Source organism: Populus alba, chromosome 14 (genome assembly GCF_005239225.2).
Source record: "Populus alba chromosome 14, ASM523922v2, whole genome shotgun sequence".
Taxonomy (NCBI): Eukaryota; Viridiplantae; Streptophyta; class Magnoliopsida; order Malpighiales; family Salicaceae; genus Populus; species Populus alba.
In genome coordinates this window covers 18,599,665-18,622,514 of record NC_133297.1, presented here as the reverse complement: position 1 = coordinate 18,622,514, position 22,850 = coordinate 18,599,665, and the positions used below count along the sequence as shown (strand labels likewise).

General features: G+C 35.7%; 1 protein-coding gene across 1 annotated transcript; it reads right to left on the bottom strand.

Annotated features, from left to right (window-relative positions):
* Nucleotides 1–20,117: 20,117 nt before the first annotated feature.
* Nucleotides 20,118–22,587, bottom strand: LOC118047248 (glucan endo-1,3-beta-glucosidase 7). The gene is made up of 4 exons (XM_035056490.2): nt 22,504–22,587; nt 21,686–22,350; nt 21,271–21,594; nt 20,118–20,773 (listed from the first exon to the last, which is right to left on the bottom strand). The coding sequence occupies exons 1-4, from the start codon at nt 22,568–22,570 to the stop codon at nt 20,450–20,452; spliced, it is 1,380 nt and encodes a 459-aa protein (XP_034912381.1). The 5' UTR covers nt 22,571–22,587; the 3' UTR covers nt 20,118–20,449.
* Nucleotides 22,588–22,850: the final 263 nt, after the last annotated feature.

Sequence of the window (22,850 nt, the reverse complement as noted above, 5' to 3'; positions counted from 1 at the left end):
AAAGAAAAAAAAAGAACCCAAAGAAAAAACAAAGAAAACCGAAGAGAGAGAGGAGGAGAGAACTCGAAGAGAGAGAGAGAAGAAACCGGAGAAGGAACGGACAGAGAAGAGAGGGAGGAGGAAACAAAACAAAAAAAAGCAATGAGACAGTGAGGGGACGACCGAGAGGGGAGACCATTGTACACAGAGAAGGATGAACAGCTGACAGAAGGAAACACCCGGGATCAAGAGGAGAAGAACCAGACATAAGCAAAAAGGAGGAAGACAGAGGTACGTGCGTCTACATAAAGAAGAAGAAATACTGCAGAAAACAGTTGCGCTTCCCAACCACTGCCACCGTCAGAACCATCGTGAGCCCCCATTGGCTTCCTGTCCACCGCCACCAGCATCACTGGGAGTGTTCGCCATCGTCTTCAACATCATTTCTGCCACCAGGTTTGCACCCCCTTCGTCGCTGTGCATGCACCATTTCCTTGCATTTCACTGTTGAAGTGAAATATAATTCACTTGAACAGTGAAATGTTAATTCACTGTTCACATCACATATAATTCACGTGAACAGTGAAATGCTATTTCACTGTTCACATCATATTTATTTCACTGTTCACATGAGGCCTGCTGGGTTCAGCCCAGCCATGTGGGCCCCGATGGGTCAGCCCTTTAAAAAAAAAAATAAAAAAATAAAAAAATCTTCAAAAAGAATTATTTCAAAGAATTTGTGATTTTTCTGTAATTTTATTATTGTATTTTTGGGTCAATACCGGTTTGTATTTTTATATTGTCAAGATACAAATTCGGTATTTAAAATACCCGGTTTTTGTCAAAAAAAAATATTTACTAAAAAAAAAATGTTTTGTTTTCATGCATACGGCCAATACACTAACATGTTTTGAATGTTCTTTTTATATATATAAAAAAATATTGGAAGTTTTTGAAAATGTGTTTTCACATGGATTTCTTAAACACAAATCATTTTCTTGTATTTGTGGATTTTACAACCTGTTTGTAAAACTCCAAAGGGTATTGACCAATATTCCAAAAACTATAAAAATCTTATTTTGGGAGGAGAAGTTGTGGTTATTGTTCACCGCTAATGTTTGGATGAAGAAATCCTTAAAAGGACGAACATCCAAAATATTATCGGGAGTAATAAATCAACGCACATGTTTGAAAGAAGCTTTGGTTGTGATCGAGAACATTTCAAAATTTTAATTTTTTTTTCTCCACGGTTTACGAGTCGTGAAAAGTATAAAATTGTTTTTTATGTAACTGTGAAATTTTCTTCGTTTTTTTTTTCTTCTTTTCCTTGCGATTTACGAGTCACCGACTTTTGAAATACTAAAGGAAAAATGAGCTTTTATAGCACATGGAATCTCCTTACATTTCTATCCAAAATAAATTGACGGGTTTAGAAGACACCAACACCATAGACTATGGAGCAAACCAAACACCAAGCAGCTTACCTTAGGTAGGGCGTATTAGGGGTGCTAGTACCTTCCCTTTACGCAACCAGTCCCTTGCCTTAGAATCTCTGAAAGACCAGTTAGGGTTCCTAGTGACCAAATACTAGGTGGCGACTCCAAAGAACCAAATCCTTAAAACACAACGAAAATCGCCAGCCGATGTCGCGCCTTTATAAATTTTTTTGAGGGGTGTGACACTGTCCAATTTCCAACTGTTACTGTCTAACTTTGAACTGTTACTGTATGAACACTCATCAGATTTTTAACTATATCTAAAGTTCTAAAACTCCATTTTAAGTGAGATTGATCTCGTTAGAAAGCTAAGACACGAGGCTACCAGTTCTCTAAGCAAGGAGAACCCAGTTTCTGCCTCCAAGATAGTCAAAATTGCTCATCAACTAATCAGTCCTACTGCCCTACATAATCAGTCACAACTCAGTTTCGGTTGGTAACCAATAACTGGAGTTCTACATCTCTAAATTGACCAAGACCAGTTTGCTTGGTTAGCTAACATTCAAATCTACAATTTCTATGAGGAATCCAATCCTAATTCCCTCATCCTCCTATCCAAAATCTCACCAAAAGTCAGAAGACAAGTCTGTCCAGAATTGTCTCCCCCTCCCCTTCACACAATACTTTCATAAACTACATACCACACACATAAATTAACTTAATCTTAACAATAAGTATTTTTTCCCCAATTTTATGTGTAAGAACCCTAACCTATGTTTCAATATCAAGGAATTAATTCTTTATCGAATTTAAAAATGATTTTTTTTTTAATATCATGTTTAGAATACCTTACCTGATACAAATTAAGATATTGATCTTCAACCAGTTGAAGATTTTCAACTCCTCCTTTCTTTTCTTCTTGTTCAATTTCTTAGAAAATCCTTTGCTCTCAAGTGTTTATCCCATCTACAAGCTCTAAATCTTGGATGGGTTCTTGAAATGTTAATGTTTATCTCTTGATTTCTCAAGAATGGGTATAAAACTCCCTATCTTCTCTCCTTATGGTTCCTACAGATTTTGTTTTGGTGAGGAGAGAATATTTATACTCTATATTTTTCCATATTTGCATTTAGGCCCCCTTTTTCCTTTAAGTGTATTTTTTTTTCTCTTCAATTAAATTCAACCCTCAACGGTACTAGGTTCATTATAATATCTCGAATTATTTCAACCGGAAATTCATATTCAAAAATTTCTGAATTTTGGTTTTTTATTTAACCATATGCATGAATTTCTTCACTTTTATTTATTTATTTTTCTTGGGGTTTACAGTAATAGCCCTGTCAGTTTTCGGTGTTCTACTTTTACTTGTTGGCAAATACTATATTTTGCCACGTAACCAGCCACTTCTTTTCTCATATTTGGCCATGAGTAGTACTATTTCAGATTCTGGTACATCTTAGTACTACCTGGATGTACAATGAACTTAGACTCACGGGCCTTTCGTAGTAACCTTTGTTTAAGGGCTTTGTTATCAAGCACATACATACGTCACCGTAACATCATTATTCCATCATCACCCATTCAAAAAAGAGTTTCACCCCTCGATTCCAGTATGATTCTTACTTTTGACACTTCATCATCAAGCTATTGTGCCTCTAATATTTGCTCTCGAGATCCTGACTTCACCCTTAATTGAGTCATTAAGGATCCTTCCGTACTCACATTTAATACTGCCCCTAATCTCTTTAGCTCACTCATGGTTTTTTCATTCCAAATCGCTAGTCCATCCCTAATTGCCTTGTCTTTACGGTTGAGAGCATTCACGACTACATTTGCTTTTCTTAAATGATAATCTATAATATAGTCGTAATCTTTAATTACAGAATGGCGACTCCACTGGGGACCCTTGGACTAAGCTTGATTTTTTGTTTGTTTAGGCTATGTGTTATTGGTTTTTGTTTTCTTACGATGCTTTGTTTAAAAGCTTTAGCATACATCTTTACATTCTATCGTACATGGCATGGTCATGCATCACTTTATTATTGTTATTATATTATGAGGGCACACACCTGTAACTTTAAGGTTAAGTGGGGGACTAGCAGCTTGCCTTATGACTTGAGTCAAGGTTTAAGTTTGTGTAAACCCCAACTCTTTGCTGAGTGTTTAGACTGATTGTGATTGGTACACGTGCCATCCCACTATCTGCTGGACCTCCATATCGCCTTTACGAGGGTGATCACTGGAACAGCAAGAGACCCTTTTTAGAGACCCAGTAGTAAACCTACCCAATGTCTCACATAAAGGAACTAGAGCCTATCCTTAGGATGTATGCTCCATAATATCTTTTTGCATTCATAAAGGGAGAGATGTTCTAGAATTGGGAGACCCAAGAAGCTTCATTTGGTGATTTAATCAACAATGCTTGTTTGATCATGATATTGTGTTGTTTTCCTTTTTCAACTTTTTAAATCGAGGTTCCAAATGCCTTTTCAAAAGTTCATCTTGGTGTTTTTACACATCATTTTTCTTTTCAAAACGAATCTTCCATAACTACACCTGCACTTTACACTGAGAATGAATGGCCGGACTTTAAAGAATCCATATTAGTTGTAGAAGAGGAAGAATGGTAGGAAAATAACATTAGGGGATTCACAAAAACGAACAACATGAACAAACTTGGAAACCCGCTACAAGGTCATGCCGTTTGGGTTAAAGAAAGTTGGGGGCACCTACCAAAGTGCCAGGGTAACTTTATTTCACAACATGATGCAAAAGAGATTAAAGTATACGTGGATGACATGACCTAGAGAGGGAGAGAATCATGACCAAATATTGAAGGAATTAGTTGAAAGACTAAGAAAGTACAAGTTGAGGCTTAACCATGCAAGGTGTTCATTCGGGGTGAAATCTAGGAAGTTGTTGGAATTTATGATGAGTGACAAAGGGATAGAAGTGGACCCTGATTAAGTAAAGGCTATTCAACCTATGCCAACTCCCAAGACTAAGAAGGATGTAAGGAGGTTCTTGGGAAGTTTGAATTACATTGCTCAATTTATATCCCAATTAACCACGACTTATGACCTCATCTTCAAATTGTTAAGGAGGAAGAATCTTGGAATTTGGAATAAGAATGTGAAGAAGCTTTCACGAAAATCAAGCAATACCTACTAAATCCACCCCTATCTATCGAGTTGAATTGAAAAATGGCAAGTTCTACTAGCTGAGTACAACATAGTATATATGACAAGGAAAGCCATGAATGTCATCGCCAATCACCTAGTTGACCATGTTGTGAAAGTTTATGGGCTGTTAAGATTTAATTTTTTGGATAAAAATATGCTTTCAGTCGAGTAAGGGAAATCAGATTGTTGGATTATGTACTTTGAGGGTGTTGTGGTAATAGAGTGGGGGCAGTGCTAATCTTTCCTAATAAGAAACAGTATCCGGTTTTAGTTAAGTCGCAATTTGGGATACACTAACAACACAACTGAGTTTAAAGCTTGCATTCTCGATTTTAGAGGTTGCATTAGAGCTAACCATCAGAAAGATAGATGTGTATTGGAGACTCGATTTTGATTATTTGTCAAGTGAAAGGAAAAGGGCAAACCAAGGACGAGAAGTTGAGACCTTGCCAAGAATACTTGTCTATATGGGCTAGAGAATTTGAGGAAATAAAGTTCACCCATCTAGGAAGGGAATGAAACCATTTTGATGTTTTGGTCACGCCAGCTTCTATGGCTAGAATAGACTTTGGGCACAAGGTACAACCAATACACATTGATATAAGAAATAACTTAGCTCACTGTTGCTCAGTTTGAAAGAGAAATAGACGGAAACCCTTGGTACTATGATATCAAGAATTTCATCCAAAACCATACATATCCCATGGGGGCATCCAAAAATCAACAAGAAGACGTTGAGGAGGTTGGCAATGGATTTCTATCTTGATGGGGAAACTTTGTATAAGAAATCATTTGACAAAACTTTGTTGAGATGTTTCGATGACGTGAAAAAAGTGGTGAAGAAATTTATGGAAAGATATTTGATCCATCGATATGGTCCACTAGAAAAATTAATAATGCCAGAACTTCAATAGCAAGATGATAATAGAACTCTGCGCTAAATGAAAAAATCAAGTATGCCAATTCCTCGCCATACAAGCCAAAGATGAATAGTGCGGTAGAAGCTTCTAACAAAAATATCAAGAAGATTATTTAGAAAATGGTATTCACTTACAAAGATTGGTATGAGATGTTGTCATTTGCCCTTCACACGTACCCCACTGCAATCCGAACCTCAATAAGAGTCACCCTGTATACGTTGGTATATGAAATGGAGGCGGTAATACCTTTAGAAGTTGAAATCCCCTCATTAAGAGTATTGATAGACTTTGAGCTAGAAGAGTTAGAATGGGACAAGGTTAAATGTGAACAGTTGAATCTGATAAGTGAAAAGAGGATAGCCGCAATCTGTCATCATCAACTTTATCAAAGAAGGATGGCCAAATCATACAACAAGAGGATTCGACCTTGAGGGTCCCACGAAGGAGATCTTATATTGAAGAAAATGTTGTCTTTTACCAGGAGAAGGTCAGAGTAAATGGACGCCAAACAATGAGGCCCTTTAGTGGTACAAAAAGCATTTTTGGGAGAAGCTTTAATTGTTATCTAGAATGGATGGAGAAGATCTATTTAGGCCCGTGAATTCTGACTCTATAAGGAAATATTACGCTTGATGTATTTCGTAATTTCCCAATCAACAAAATTAAAGTCTGACCATGAATTCTCTTTGTAAAGAGCCTTTTTTATATATATATATATATATAAAACATATGATCTCATAGCATTTGAAATCTTTTACTTAAAAGAACTTTTTACACATGACTAAGGAGATGACTCCATCAATTGGAGAGCACCAAATCAAATCTTCTTGACATATAGTTGCACTCCACACTGGGGGCAATAAAAGATTATTTCCTGAAAGGTTTTACATGTTTTCAAAACGGGATGAGGGCCCGTAGATTTGAAAAAGATAAAGCATTTAACAAAAGCATGACAAAGAGGCAAGGACAAGTCGTAAATTTGGAGAAAAAAGGGGCTACTTGTAAAAAAGTCGAAGACTTCTTCCCCAAGATATGATAGGAGGCAACACGAGAGATGAATCCAGCATACGATTTCAAAAGCAAGCTCATGTTGAGAGGCAGTCTCACGAACAAGAAGATGAGGATGGGGCCTATGTTTCAAAACCAGGTACGAATGCATGCATTGCATCTAATCATAAATCATTGCATGTATGTTTTTTTTGGATCGTTACAGGAGGAGATCTTAGTGCATTCCAACAAGATTATGGACGAAGAAAGAATCATTGAGTTGATTCTAGAACAACAAGAAGAGAAGATAAGGATTCTCAAACCCTGCCAGCAAGAAGAACGACATCGATAGCATTCGGTAAAAAGGAATCGCCAAATGGGATTCCAAGTTGTTTGAGATCGCCAGAAGGGATCTTATATTTTGATATTCATCAATGGAGGTCGCCAGAAGGGACCTCATATTTCATGTTTGAATAAAAGGAATTGCCAGATGGGATTCCAAGTTGATGGAGATCGCCAGAAGGGATCTCGCATTTCACTATTTGGAGGTCGCCAGATGGGACCTCATATTTCATGTTTGATAAAAGGGAATCGCCAGATGGGATTCCAAATTGTTTGAGATCGCCAGAAGGGATCTCGTATTTCGATGAAGGTCGCCAGAAGGGACCTCATATCTCATGTTGAATAAAAGGAATTGCCAGATGGGATTCCAAGTTGATGGAGATCGCCAGAAGGGATCTCGCATTTCACTATTTGGAGGTCGCCAATGGGACCTCATATTTCATGTTGATAAAAAGGAATCGCCAGATGGGATTCCAAGTTGTTTGAGATCGCCAGAAGGGATCTCGTATTTCGATGAAGGTTCGCCAGAAGGGACCTCATATTTCATGTTTTAATAAAAGGAATTGCCAGATGGGATTCCAAGTTGATGGAGATCGCCAGAAGGGATCTCGTATTTCACTATTTTGGGGGGTCGCCAGATGGGAACCTCATATTCCATGTTTGTTAAAAGGAATCGCCAGATGGGATTCCAAGATGATTAAAGGAGATCGCCAGAAGGGATCTCGTATTTCACTATTTTGGGGGTCGCCAGATGGGACCTCATATTCCATGTTTGTTAAAAGGAATCGCCAGATGGGATTCCAAGATGATTAAAGGAGATCGCCAGAAGGGATCTCGTGTTTCACTATTTGGAGGTCGCCAGATGGGGCCTCGTATTTCATGTTGGTTAAAAAAGGAATCGCCAGATGGGATTCCAAGTTGGTTAAAGGAGATCGCTAGAAGGGATCTCATATTTCGATATTCATCCAAGGAGGTCGCCAGAAGGGACCTCATATTTCAGCTTTGAATAAAAGGAATCGCCAGATGGGATTCCAAGTTAAAGGAGATCGCCAGATGGGATCTCATACTTCGACATTCATCAAGGAAGGTCGCCAGAAGGGACCTCATATTGAAACCATTTCTTAGAAAAGCATTGGAGTTTACTAAGAATTCTTCCCCCTGGGTAGGTCACCCATACAATGAGACCATTATTTTTCTGGGTAGGTCACCCATACAATGAGACCATTATTTTTCTTGGGTCGGTCACCCATACAATGAGACCATCATTTTTCTAGGGTTCGTCACCCGTACAATGAGACCAGCACTAGGGTTCGTCACCCGTACAATGAGACCAGCATTTTTCTTGGGTCGGTCACCCATACAATGAGACCAGCATTTTTCTTGGGTTTGTCACCCATACAATGAGACCAACATTTTTTTCTGGGTAGGTCACCCATACAATGAGACCATTCTTCATTTTTTTTTTCTGGGTAGGTCACCCATATAATGAGACCATCATTTTTCTTGGGTAGGTCACCCATACAACGAGACCATTACGCATTTTTGTATTTGGTTGTGAGTAAAGGAATCGCCAGATGAGATTCCAAGTTGGTTGAGATCGCCAGAAGGGATCTCGCATTTCGATATTGGTCAAAGGAGGTCGCCAGAAGGGACTTTATATTTTAGCCTTGGTTAAGAAGAATCGCCAGATGGGATTCCAAGTTTTTGGGGTTAAAGGAGATCGCCAGAAGGGATCTCGAGATGACTAAATTTGGATCATAGTTTTTTGGGCTAAAGAGGATTGTTGCAAAAGACAAGGTTTCAGATCAATTAAGCTTCGACCAGATCAGTTTCGGGAGTTCCGTTGTGGGTTTATCTTTATAACACTTACTGCGCAAAACCCATGCTCCGTAAGTATTATAAAGAGGGGGCATCTGTTGTAACCCATTTTTGGGTCCCCATGAAAAATAAAATAAATGGCCAAAAGAGTTTAGAAAAAATAACAGGAGGCAGAAGCGCTCAGAAAACAGTCAGAAAATTTGTCAAGGAATTTAAAAAATACAAGGATTGAATTTTTGACAATATATTCTTGAAGGATGAGGACCCTGGTGGATAAGAAAATTTGAATTTTGAGGAGAAAAGCCCAAATTTGAATGTTTATGGACTTAATTGGATTTTTTGAATTTATAGAAGATTTGATGGCAAGAAAAATTGATTTTTAAGTCAATTTGGGCTTTAATTAGAAGAAATTTAAGTTCTGGGCCCAAATTATAATTTTTAGGATTTTATTAAGTCAAATCAGGAGCTTAATTGCATAAATATTGAAGTTTAATGGCCAATTAGGGACTTAATTGTAAAAATCCGAAACCAGGGACCAATTTGGGGAAGGCGCAAAGATGGAGGGGGCTGTTTGAATTTGATCCAGGGGCTTAATTGAAGAAATTAGAAGTTTATTGATCAATTGAGGGCTAAATTGCATAAATCAGAGGCCAAGGATCAAAGTGGAAAACGCGGCCAACTATGGGGACGGACCGAAATTGGAAGGGACGAAATTGAATTGAACACAGATGATTAAGGACTGATTCAAGAAATGTTCTGGCGCCTTTATTTTAAAATGGAACGGCGTGTTTTATCCAAAACGACGCCGTTTCATGCAAAGAAAAAAAAAGACCGAACGGTGCCGTTTTGAACGGCACTGTTCACTTTCTTCTTCCCCCGAACATTACAGCGGGGAAGAAGGAAAAGTTTGCATTATTTATTTTTCTGCAGGTCCCTCTTGTCACCGACCGAGGCCCCACGCCGGTGGGCCACCGACAGAAGACACTGGCCGACCACCCGCCGCGCTGCCGAAGCCGAGGGAGGCCCGCCTGGACAGCCGCTCCCCGACAGCCGCTCCTCGACCCGCTCCTTGGCTCCACGGTGAAGCCACGCCCGCTGGTTCTATAAATGGAGAACCGAAAGAGAGAAGAGGAGGAGAAAGAAGACAAAAAAGAAAAAAAAAGAACCCAAAGAAAAAACAAAGAAAACCGAAGAGAGAGAGGAGGAGAGAACTCGAAGAGAGAGAGAGAGAAGAAACCGGAGAAGGAACGGACAGAGAAGAGAGGGAGGAGGAAACAAAACAAAAAAAAGCAATGAGACAGTGAGGGGACGACCGAGAGGGGAGACCATTGTACACAGAGAAGGATGAACAGCTGACAGAAGGAAACACCCGGGATCAAGAGGAGAAGAACCAGACATAAGCAAAAAGGAGGAAGACAGAGGTACGTGCGTCTACATAAAGAAGAAGAAATACTGCAGAAAACAGTTGCGCTTCCCAACCACTGCCACCGTCAGAACCATCGTGAGCCCCCATTGGCTTCCTGTCCACCGCCACCAGCATCACTGGGAGTGTTCGCCATCGTCTTCAACATCATTTCTGCCACCAGGTTTGCACCCCCTTCGTCGCTGTGCATGCACCATTTCCTTGCATTTCACTGTTGAAGTGAAATATAATTCACTTGAACAGTGAAATGTTAATTCACTGTTCACATCACATATAATTCACGTGAACAGTGAAATGCTATTTCACTGTTCACATCATATTTATTTCACTGTTCACATGAGGCCTGCTGGGTTCAGCCCAGCCATGTGGGCCCCGATGGGTCAGCCCTAAAAAAAAAATAAAAAAATAAAAAATCTTCAAAAAGAATTATTTCAAAGAATTTGTGATTTTTCTGTAATTTTATTATTGTATTTTGGGTCAATACCGGTTTGTATTTTTATATTGTCAAGATACAAATTCGGTATTAAAATACCCGGTTTTTGTCAAAAAAAATATTTACTAAAAAAAAATGTTTTGTTTTCATGCATACGGCCAATACACTAACATGTTTTGAATGTTCTTTTTATATATAAAAAAAAATATTGGAAGTTTTGAAAATGTGTTTTCACATGGATTTCTTAAACACAAATCATTTTCTTGTATTTGTGGATTTTACAACCTGTTTGTAAAACTCCAAAGGGTATTGACCAATATTCCAAAAACTATAAAAATCTTATTTTGGGAGGAGAAGTTGTGGTTATTGTTCACCGCTAATGTTTGGATGAAGAAATCCTTAAAAGGACGAACATCCAAAATATTATCGGGAGTAATAAATCAACGCACATGTTTGAAAGAAGCTTTGGTTGTGATCGAGAACATTTCAAAATTTTAATTTTTTTTTCTCCACGGTTTACGAGTCGTGAAAAGTAATAAAAATTGTTTTTTATGTAACTGTGAAATTTTCTTCGTTTTTTTTTCTTCTTTTCCTTGCGATTTACGAGTCACCGACTTTTGAAATACTAAAGGAAAAATGAGCTTTTATAGCACATGGAATCTCCTTACATTTCTATCCAAAATAAATTGACGGGTTTAGAAGACACCAACACCATAGACTATGGAGCAAACCAAACACCAAGCAGCTTACCTTAGGTAGGGCGTATTAGGGGTGCTAGTACCTTCCCTTTACGCAACCAGTCCCTTGCCTTAGAATCTCTGAAAGACCAGTTAGGGTTCCTAGTGACCAAATACTAGGTGGCGACTCCAAAGAACCAAATCCTTAAAACACAACGAAAATCGCCAGCCGATGTCGCGCCTTTATAAATTTTTTGAGGGGGTGTGACACTGTCCAATTTCCAACTGTTACTGTCTAACTTTGAACTGTTACTGTATGAACACTCATCAGATTTTTAACTATATCTAAAGTTCTAAAACTCCATTTTAAGTGAGATTGATCTCGTTAGAAAGCTAAGACACGAGGCTACCAGTTCTCTAAGCAAGGAGAACCCAGTTCTGCCTCCAAGATAGTCAAAATTGCTCATCAACTAATCAGTCCTACTGCCCTACATAATCAGTCACAACTCAGTTTCGGTTGGTAACCAATAACTGGAGTTCTACATCTCTAAATTGACCAAGACCAGTTTGCTTGGTTAGCTAACATTCAAATCTACAATTTCTATGAGGAATCCAATCCTAATTCCCTCATCCTCCTATCCAAAATCTCACCAAAAGTCAGAAGACAAGTCTGTCCAGAATTGTCTCCCCCTCCCCTTCACACAATACTTTCATAAACTACATACCACACACATAAATTAACTTAATCTTAACAATAAGTATTTTTTCCCCAATTTATGTGTAAGAACCCTAACCTATGTTTCAATATCAAGGAATTAATTCTTTATCGAATTTAAAAATGATTTTTTTTTTAATATCATGTTTAGAATACCTTACCTGATACAAATTAAGATATTGATCTTCAACCAGTTGAAGATTTTCAACTCCCTCCTTTCTTTTCTTCTTGTTCAATTTCTTAGAAATCCTTTGCTCTCAAGTGTTTATCCCATCTACAAGCTCTAAATCTTGGATGGGTTCTTGAAATGTTAATGTTTATCTCTTGATTTCTCAAGAATGGGTATAAAACTCCCTATCTTCTCTCCTTATGGTTCCTACAGATTTTGTTTTGGTGAGGAGAGAATATTTATACTCTATATTTTTCCATATTTGCATTTAGGCCCCCTTTTTCCTTTAAGTGTATTTTTTTTTCTCTTCAATTAAATTCAACCCTCAACGGTACTAGGTTCATTATAATATCTCGAATTATTTCAACCGGAAATTCATATTCAAAAATTTCTGAATTTTGGTTTTTTATTTAACCATATGCATGAATTTCTTCACTTTTATTTATTTATTTTTCTTGGGGTTTACAGTAATAGCCCTGTCAGTTTTCGGTGTTCTACTTTTACTTGTTGGCAAATACTATATTTTGCCACGTAACCAGCCACTTCTTTTCTCATATTTGGCCATGAGTAGTACTATTTCAGATTCTGGTACATCTTAGTACTACCTGGATGTACAATGAACTTAGACTCACGGGCCTTTCGTAGTAACCTTTGTTTAAGGGCTTTGTTATCAAGCACATACATACGTCACCGTAACATCATTATTCCATCATCACCCATTCAAAAAAGAGTTTCACCCCTCGATTCCAGTATGATTCTTACTTTTGACACTTCATCATCAAGCTATTGTGCCTCTAATATTTGCTCTCGAGATCCTGACTTCACCCTTAATTGAGTCATTAAGGATCCTTCCGTACTCACATTTAATACTGCCCCTAATCTCTTTAGCTCACTCATGGTTTTTTCATTCCAAATCGCTAGTCCATCCCTAATTGCCTTGTCTTTACGGTTGAGAGCATTCACGACTACATTTGCTTTTCTTAAATGATAATCTATAATATAGTCGTAATCTTTAATTAATTCTACCCATCTCCGTTGTCCCATGTTCAACTCCTTCTGCGACATTAGATATTTAAGGCTCTTATGATTCATGAAAATTTGAACCTGGGATCCGTATAAGTAGTGCCTCCATACTCGTAAGGAAAAAACTACTGCTTCCACTTCTAAGTCATGAACTGGGAAGTTGATTTCATGAGTCTCCAGTTGTCTCGATACATAGACAACTACTTTTCTATTCTACATTAGAACACAACCCAGTCCTTTTCTTGAGGCATCAATGTAGACTACAAAGCCTTCTGTTCTAGATGGAAGGATTAGTATGGGGGTAGTAGTTAGCCTTCTCTTCAATTCTTGAAAGCTCACGTCGCACTCCTTTGACCACTCCCATCTCATGTTCTTCCTAGTGAGTCGTGTCAATGGAATTGCTATTGTTGAAAAACCTTTGATAAACCTTCTATAATACCCTACCAATCTAAGCAAACTATGAATTTTAGTTACCGTAGTAGGCCTTTCCCATCTCAAAATTGCTTCCACCTTTTGAGGATCCATAAAAATGTCTTCTGAAGACACTACATGCCCTAAAAAGGTAACTTCTTTTAACTAGAAGTTACATTTATCCAACTTGGCATAAAGCTGGCGACTCCTCAGAGTCTGTAGTGCCTGTCTCAGGTTCTATTCATGCTCCTTATAGGATTTGGAGTAAACCAAGATGTCATTGATGAATACGACAACACATTTATCAAGGTATGGTTGGAATATTTGATTCATTAAATCCATAAAAATTGTTGGAGCATTAGTTAATCCAAAGGGTAGTGCCAAGAACTGAAAGTGTCCATAGCGAGTTTTGAAGGCAATTTTCGGCACATCTTGCCCTTTGATTCACATCTGGTAGTATCTTAATCTTAAATCAATCTTTGAGAATACTTTAGCACCTTTCAATTGATCTAACAAATCATTTGTCCGCGAAAGCGGATATCTGTTCTTTACCGTCACTTTATTCAGCTGACAGTACTCTATGCAAAGCCTCAACGTTCCATCTTTCTTCTTCACAAATAATATGGGTGCCCCCCAAGGTGAGTTGCTTGGTCGTATGAACCCTTTGTCTAAGAGCTCCTGCAATTGAATTTTCAACTCATCCAATTCTTTTGGAGCCATTCTATATGGTGGTTGGGCTATGGTAGACACCTCAGGCAATATGTCGATGATGACTTCAACTTTACTTTCTGGGGGTAGTCCTAGCAATTCTTCTGGAAATACATTCGGAAATTCCCTCATAATTGGAATGTCGGACAATCTTATTTTACCCTTTTTCAAATTTATCACATAAGCAAAGTATGTTGTACAACCTTTCTTTAACAGTTTTCTCGCATCTATAACCGAGATTATATTTGTAAAGTTGGAAATTATCTCCCCTTTAAAGACCATCGTTTCACCCTTAGCCCCTTGGAAGGTTACTGTTTTTTCAAAGCAGTCTAGACGAGCCTTATTTTTGCCCAAACAATTCATACCTAGAATTATATCAAAATCACTTAATTCCAGTGGTATTAAATATGCTTCTAGTTCACACCCATTAATGTTAATTCCCACCCCTTCGAATTCAACATTGGTTTCCATAGTTTCATCTAAAGGTGTCCCAATACTAAATCCTTTTTCTACCCTTTTTATTTCCTTACTTAATTTGGTTACATTTTTATTTGCTATAAAGGAGTGAGTAGCACCATAATCAATCTAAACAGGCATTTGATAGTCATTCATTTACAACATACCTACCACCACATCTGATGTTTCTCTGACATCCTCCTGGTTATATGGAAAACCCTCCCTTAATCCCTTTTATTTTGCACTTTAGGTCGTCCCCTATTTGAGTTAGCTCCTGACTGAGTCGACCTTCCCGATCTATTTACCGTGATGGACTGCTGATCACTCTGACTTTGCTGCCTATGTCTCTGAGGCTATTCAATGTTAGACAATTTCCTTCTGATCTTTAGGCCCCCTCACAGTTATAACGCTGGAGCGGGTTTGACCACTTACTGACTTCCCATCGATATCCTGTCAGAAGCTAGTTGTTGTCCCCCCTTTCCTTTTGAATTGAAGGAATTTTGCGCCTCTACCTTTCTTTGGAAGACTGGCATGCCTAAAAATTCCATATCCTTTCACTTTCCTGCACCCTCGTGACTCTGTTGGCCTTCTTCCATACAATCCTCCAAGGCCTGTGCTACTTCAATTAGTTCTCTTACTGTCTTGAATTGTAAAGCAATCAACCCCTGCTTCAATTCTTGTCTAAAGCCATCCCTTAACTTTTCTATCATGTGTTGTTCTGTTGGGAAATGATGTGGTGCGAATAGATGGGTCATGAAATCATCTCTCATACTTGAGTACTGACATTCCCTCCTGTCTCAAGTCTAGGAATTCATGTTCCTTCATCTTCCGATGATATTTCAAGTAATATTGATTCTCAAACTCTGTCTTGAAATCATCCCAAGATAGGGTTTCTGTAGCCCTCCTCAACTAAATTGTCTCCCACCAAGTCATAGAACTATCTGATAGTACTTGAGTAGCACAATCTACCCGTAGATCATGTGGTATCTTAATTTGAATCATTGTTTTCTCCACCTTTCTAATCCACCTTCACACCACTTCAGCATCATGTTCATCTGAGTAGGGTTCACAACCCATTTCTCTCATACTTATCACCAAACGAACTAGATGTACCACGTCATTAGTAGCTATAGCTGCTTCTGAAATGGTTGGTATGATGGGTGTAGGTTGGGGTGCTGGCATAGGAGTAGCAGCATTAGCCATACATTTCATTACTGCTTTAACTAGCTGGGCCAGGAGCATTGGATCAACAGAAGAAACAAATGGCCCTGCAGATGTAGTATGAGGGGGCTATTAATGATATTAATAATATTAATTATAATAAAACAATACAATTTATAATACAAATAATAATATTTTTAATATTAACAATATTAATTATAATAAAAATAATTAATTATAATTATTTAATTATAAATTTTATTAAACGCAAGACCTAAGAGTATTGGATGCTGAGGCAGACTCATTAGCCTAGGATATGATTCTTGATCCAATTGTCTTGGGCTAGGTAGGGCTATATAAAATCCAAGGGACTTGGGTCTTCCCCCTTTCACTCTCAAGCAACTTGGTTCTGGCATGCCCTTCCAAACCTAAGTTAATAGTAATAAAAATAATTGATTTTACCCTTTAAATTACATATATATGTTTTTTTTTATAGTAATAAAATTTATTTCAAATTTAATAACATTTATGATATTAATAATAATATTAAACTTATCTTACCTAAGTTCTTATAGTTTTTAATCCACTCAAATAAAACTTATTGTTTTTCTTCAATACTAATAATATTTTTCTTCAAATTTATTAATTTAATAATAATAATAATAATAATTTTACCATTGAAATCAAATCTATGTTTTGCTTTTCAAAAATTAATGATATATTATTAAAATTTCTTAATTATGATATTAATAATATAATTATAATAAAAACAAGAAAATTTATAACACAAATAATAAATATTTTTAATATTAAAAATATTAAAATTAAAAAAATTATATTACAAATAATAATAATTTTTATATTAATAATAACAATAAACTTACACAAATTTAAATGGGCCATGCTGTAACACAAGGCCCAAGAGCTTTGGGCACCTCTTGAATGAGGGACCCAAATGTCTTGAGTCTGGTTGCAATCCGAACCCATTATATTTGGGTGAGGACGCAAGACCTAAAAGCATTGGATGCTGAGGCGGACCTATTAGCTTAGGGTTGGACTCTTGACCTAAGGGACTTGGACCAGTAAGGGTTGCAAAACCGAAGAGACTTCGTCTTCCCCCAGTCTCTTCCAAATAATTTGGGTTTGGCATGCCATTCCAGACCTAAGTTAATAATAATAAAAGTAATTGATTTTACCCTTTAAATAACATATATGTTTTTTTCGATAGTAATAAAATTTATTTCACATTTATAATTTATGATATTAATAATAATAATAAAACTTATCTTACCTAAGCTTTTATAGTTTTTAATCCCCTAAAGTAAAAACTTATTGTTTTTTCTTCGATAATAATAATATTTTTCTTCAAACTTATTAATTTAATATTAATAATAATAATTTTACCCTTCAAATAAAATCTATGGTTGTTTTTCAAAATTAATGATATATTTTAAAAATTTGTTAATTATGATATTAAAAATATTAATTACAATAAAATTTATAATACAAATAATAATATTTTTAATATTAATAAGAACAATAAACCTATCAAAGTTTAAGTGGGTCTGATTGCAACATAAGGTTCAAAAGCTTTGGGCCCTTCTAAAATAAGGGACCTAAAAGCCTTGGGTATAGCCACAATCCAAACCCATTAGAGTTGGGTGAGATGCAAGATCGAAAAGTATTGGGTCATGGCGTGGAACCATTAGCCTAGGGTCTGACGCTTTACCCAATTGTCTTGGACCGAGGAAGGCTACAAGACTTAAAGGACTTGGGTCTGCCCTCTTGCCTCTCGCAAGCAACTCGAGTTTGGCAAGTCCTTTCATACCCAAGTTAAAAATAATAAAAATAATTTATTTTACCCTTCAAATAACATTTATGTTTTTTTTCATAGTAATAAAATTTGATTTAAAATTTAATAATATTTATGATATGAATAATAATATTAAACTTATCTTCCCTAAGTTTTTATAGTTTTTTAATTCCCTCAAATAAAACTTGTTGTTTTTGTTCGATAATAATAATATTTTTCTTCAAATTTATTAATTTAATAATAAAAATAATAGTAATAATAATATTTTTTCCCTTCAAATCAAATATATGGGTGTTTTTTCAAAATTAATTATATATTTTTAAAATTTCATAATTGTTAATAATATTAATTATAATAAAAAAAATAAAATTTATAATACAAATAATAATATTGTTAATATTAGAAATATTAATTATAATACAAACAATAAAATTTATAATACAAATAATAATATTGTTATATATTAGAAATATTAATTATAATACAAACAATAATATTTTAAATTAATATTAATAAAATTAAAAATATTTCTAATACAAATAATAACATTTTTAATATTGATAATAAACAATAAATTTACTTAAGTTTAAGTGGGTTCGGCTGAAATACCATGCCGAAGAGCTTTGGACCCCTCTTAAATGACGGGTCCAAAAGCCTTGGGTCTTGCTGCATTCCGAACCCATTTAAGTTGGGTGAAGACGCAAGATCCAAGAGTATTAGTTCCTGACGTAGACCCATTAACCTAGGGTCTGACTCTTGATCCAATTGTCTTGGGCCAGGGAGGGCTAGAAGACCTAGGGGACTTCGGTTTGCCCCATATCACTCCCAATTAACTTGGGTCTGGCATGCCCTTCTAGACCCAAGTTAAAAATAATAAAAATAATTAATTTTACCCTTGAATTAACATCTACATTTTTTTTATAATAATAAAATTTATTGTAAATTTAATAATATTTATGATATTAATAATAATAATAAACTTTTCTGACCTAAGTTTTTATAGTTTTTTAATCTCCTCAAATAAAACTTGTTGTTTTTCTTCTAAAATAATAATATTTTTTCTTAAAATTTATTAATTTAATAATAATAATAATAATGTTACCCTTCAAATCGAATTTTTGGTTTTTTTTTCAAAATGAATGATATATTTTCAAAATTTCTTAATTATGATATTAATAATATTAATTATAATTAAAATAATAATATTTATAATACAAATAATAATATTTATAATATTAATCATCACAAAAATAAAAATATTTTTAAACCAAAATAATAACATTTTTAATATTAAAATTAAAAATACTTATAATACAAATAATAATATTTTTAATATTAAAACTCATATCTCTACAGATTTGAGCATTGCTATACCTAAAGGAACTTATGCTTGTATTGGTAAATCTCACTATCTGCTATAACTATCTGCTTGCCATGATGTTAAGACTTCTAGAATGAGATTTTAGCTTGAAATCGGGGAATATGTGCTTAACATTATAGTAAAATAGCATTTACAACTATTTATGTTCATCGCCTTTAAGCTATAAGTAATTAATATATATATATATATATATATATATATATATATATATATATATATATATATATAAAGAAAAAAAAAAAGAAGAGGTATTCATGTCCCACGCGATTTATTGTAAACAAAAAATGACATCATTTGATATTTTGATATTGGTTTACACTAGGTAACTATTTGGACATACACTTGTGTTTAGAAATGTAGTTGATTTTTAAAATATTTTTTATTTAAAAATAAATTAAAATAAAATTTTATTTTTAATATTAATATATTTAAAATATCTAAATTCCTTTTTAATTTATGTTCTTTTCAATTTATGTTCACTGATGGTTTAGTTTTGTTTTTAAAATTGAGTTTTGTTTTTTAAACATCGATATTGAGATTAACATATTACAAATGCCCTAATTATAAAGGTGTTGGTGTCATAAATGCTAATCACAAATGCCCTGTCATAATAGATAGAATTGTGCAGTTGAGTCTTGAAAAAATTGTAGCTCCTGATGTAATGGAAGTTGAGGATTTCAATGCAACTATGAGAGGTGTTGAAGGTTTTGGATCTACTGATATTTGAGCTTTCTTTGATTTGTAATGTTTTTTCTAAAATATTTATGTTTCTTGGTGTTTAAATTTAGCGAGCAAATAGTCGACTAAGCAGTAAAAGTTTTGGGTTCTGTGAAGGAGCTCTTTTTATTAATGAAGACACCTGAAACAAAGCTAAATATTTATATTTTATAAAATGGTTTGTTTTTCTTGTATTCTATGGTTTCATTTTCTTTTTTATCTTTTTATTAACCACATGCAACAAGGCTATATATATTTTATTGCTGTTTGAATTGATCAAATCACACTATCTTGCTGCTTAACCTCAAGCATTACTCAATTGTAAGAAATTTGACCAACTAATTTAAAAAATACATGAAGGATAGGTTGTTCTAGCAAAAGATACTGTATGAACATTTCTTTGCAAGCTTACACACACACATTTAATCTCCCTAATTTACTTGTAAAAAGATGATGGCTTCACCATTTTAAGTGAGAAACTTATAAAATAGAGAAAAAAACTTTAATCCATCTTCATCATCTCCTTACAACTTCATATTCTAAGTTTGCAAGTCATAAAAAAAAAAGACAAAAACCAATGAAGTGTTGGTTTAGTGGTTAGGCACTGCTATATCCCCGTAAGAGTGAGAATACAAGTTCGATTCCTAGGAAGTGTACTTGTTGGGAGAGGTAGCCACAAACCTCGAACGAGACTAGTCTCACTCTTTAAAAAGGGTGCGAGGATACCCGAGAAGCACAAAAAAAAAAAGGCAAATAAAAGAAAGTCCCATAAACCCATACAACAAACCTAAATTGAAAATCCTATTTAAATGTACTTTGTTGTTACTGCTACCGCTGCTGCTGCCGTTTCTGATGCTGATGTTGTTCGTGCTCGAGCTCGTGCTCGTGCTCGTACCTGTGCCTGTGCTCGTGCTCGTGCTGCTGTTATTGTTGTTGGTGCCGGTGCTGGTGTTGGTGGCTACTGCTTGTAGCAGTTGAGGTGTTGCTGCTAGTAGCTGTTGTGCTGCTACTAGTGACTGGTTCTGTTTTAATAAATTAAATGGGTTTTTGTAGGTGAAATATGCAAGAATATTTTGAATTTATTTGTCTAAAAATGATGATTCCATGTATTTCAAATATTGTTGATAAAAATGTTGGATTAAAAAATTGAATATTTCTTTCTACCTTTTGTTTTTTTATCATTATTAATAGAGACATAGAGAGCGATTAAAATGATGTTATGGGCTGGGTTTTTCTTTTCTTGTTAATTTCCTAACAGAACAAGCCTATTCCAAAAATCATAATGTTTAGGATAGAAAATCAGGCTTTTTTTTGTTCAGAAGTTAAGTTCAAGGGGCTTTTTTTTAGTACAATTTGGCCTTTTTCTTTCTTGAAAAGGAACTGTCCATTCTCTTAACAAACAAAATGCGTAGTGATGTTTTAAAAACCAAACAAACAGAAATTTAAATGCCAAATCAAAGGATCGCTCAGGAATAGAACCAGTGAAATGAAATGAAATGCACATAAATTTTGTTCTTACCTGGCTAGTTTTAGAGAGTCCAACATCATAAACCATGGTGAGATCAGTCTTGAAAAGTCCAAATGATCGCTCAGAACCAGGTCCAGGTTTCAAGTCTTCGTCATAAAGAACAAAGAGGTATGTATCCACTGATTTTCCTGGCATGAGTGGAGTGCCCACCATCGATCGAAGGTGTGCAATCAAATTGCCATTGTAAGCCTTGGCATTCTCAATGCTTGCCCATACGTCGTTGTCATCTCCTTTAAATGGCCATCCAGTCTCAGCCACCACAATCTCAACATTCTTAAATCCCATAGAATTCAGTGCAGAATAAACTGCATCCACCTGCAATTGATTAAACCACTTGTCAGTAGCATTTTTATTCGATCATCTATTGATACAAAATTTTCGCACTTGCAATTTGATTTACTCTCACCTGAGCATCGAACATGTTCATGTACTTGATCTTAGTGTTTCCATCCATTCGTCCTGCATTCGGCTGGAAAAGGCAAAAAGCAAGAGTCTCAGGCCTTGTATCGCTTCTGTAGGCAAAGTAAGGGTAGGGATTGATTGCGAAAGGCGAACCATTCGCACTATTAAACTCCAACAAGCCCTTCATCAGATCCCCATAACTTGGATCAAAGCTTCCAGAAGAAGGTGGCTCAGACTGCTTAAGCACTCCCATCGAATGAACTGTGGAGACCTTAATTTTACCCCCGAGCGATGCATCATTTAGAGCATTCTGTACATCTTGCATTGCTGGTAAGAGCTTGTTCATGAGATTCTGGTCATTGGAAGTCATGACCTCGTTGCCAACAGTGATGAGGATGATATTGCTAGCTGGATAGAAGGGAAGCACGTTTGTGTTGATCCAGCTCTTGGAAAAATTGGGATCAGAGGCTAGTCCTGGAATGTCACCATTTGCAGTGCCGATAACAATTCTAATTCCGGTGTTGGCTAAGGCTTTGATTATGGCGGGGTCCGATCCATATAATCGGACCTTTTGGATTGAAGTGGATTGAAGAAGCTTTGCGGTGGATGGTGGTGGTAGAAGGTTGTCCGCAACTTGGCCATAGTTTATACCGATGAATGATTGGGAGTCTGCACAAAAAGCAGCAAAATTTAAAGCAGATGATCAAACATCAATTTTTAAACGACAAAACAGAACACCAACATTTTTTGTTTTCATAGACTGAAATGAAGACAGCTCAGTTAAGGTAAATTCTTTAGAAATGGAAGGAGACGCAAACTTACTTGCGATTTTTACAGTGTGTAAGAAGGAAAGGAATAGGAAAGCAACAGTATAAGGAAGCACCATCATGGCTCAGGAGGAGCGGTTTCTATTCTGCATTTTTTGAAACTGGAGTGGGTATTAAATATAGAAAATGCTACAAGTCGAGGGCAGAAGCGTAAAGATGGGTGGTGAAACTTCAAATAGAAACCAATTAGAATATACTGGTTTGGTGTCCTCGTTACGTCACGGGTTTATCTTTTAAAATATTATAAAATGTAAAATTATTATCAAAACATTAATTGATGTAACATTAAACCCAGCAATAATATTTATAATATTAATAATAATATTTCATTTATTTGCTAAA

Coding starts and splice junctions, on each gene's coding strand:
- LOC118047248 (XM_035056490.2), bottom strand. CDS start 22,570: ATGATGGTGCTTCCTTATACTGTTGCTTTCCTATTCCTTTCCTTCTTA. Junction 22,351..22,503: donor ACACACTGTAAAAATCGCAA/GTAAGTTTGCGT, acceptor CTTTTTGTGCAG/ACTCCCAATCATTCATCGGT. Junction 20,774..21,270: donor GACTCTCTAAAACTAGCCAG/GTAAGAACAAAA, acceptor TTATTAAAACAG/AACCAGTCACTAGTAGCAGC.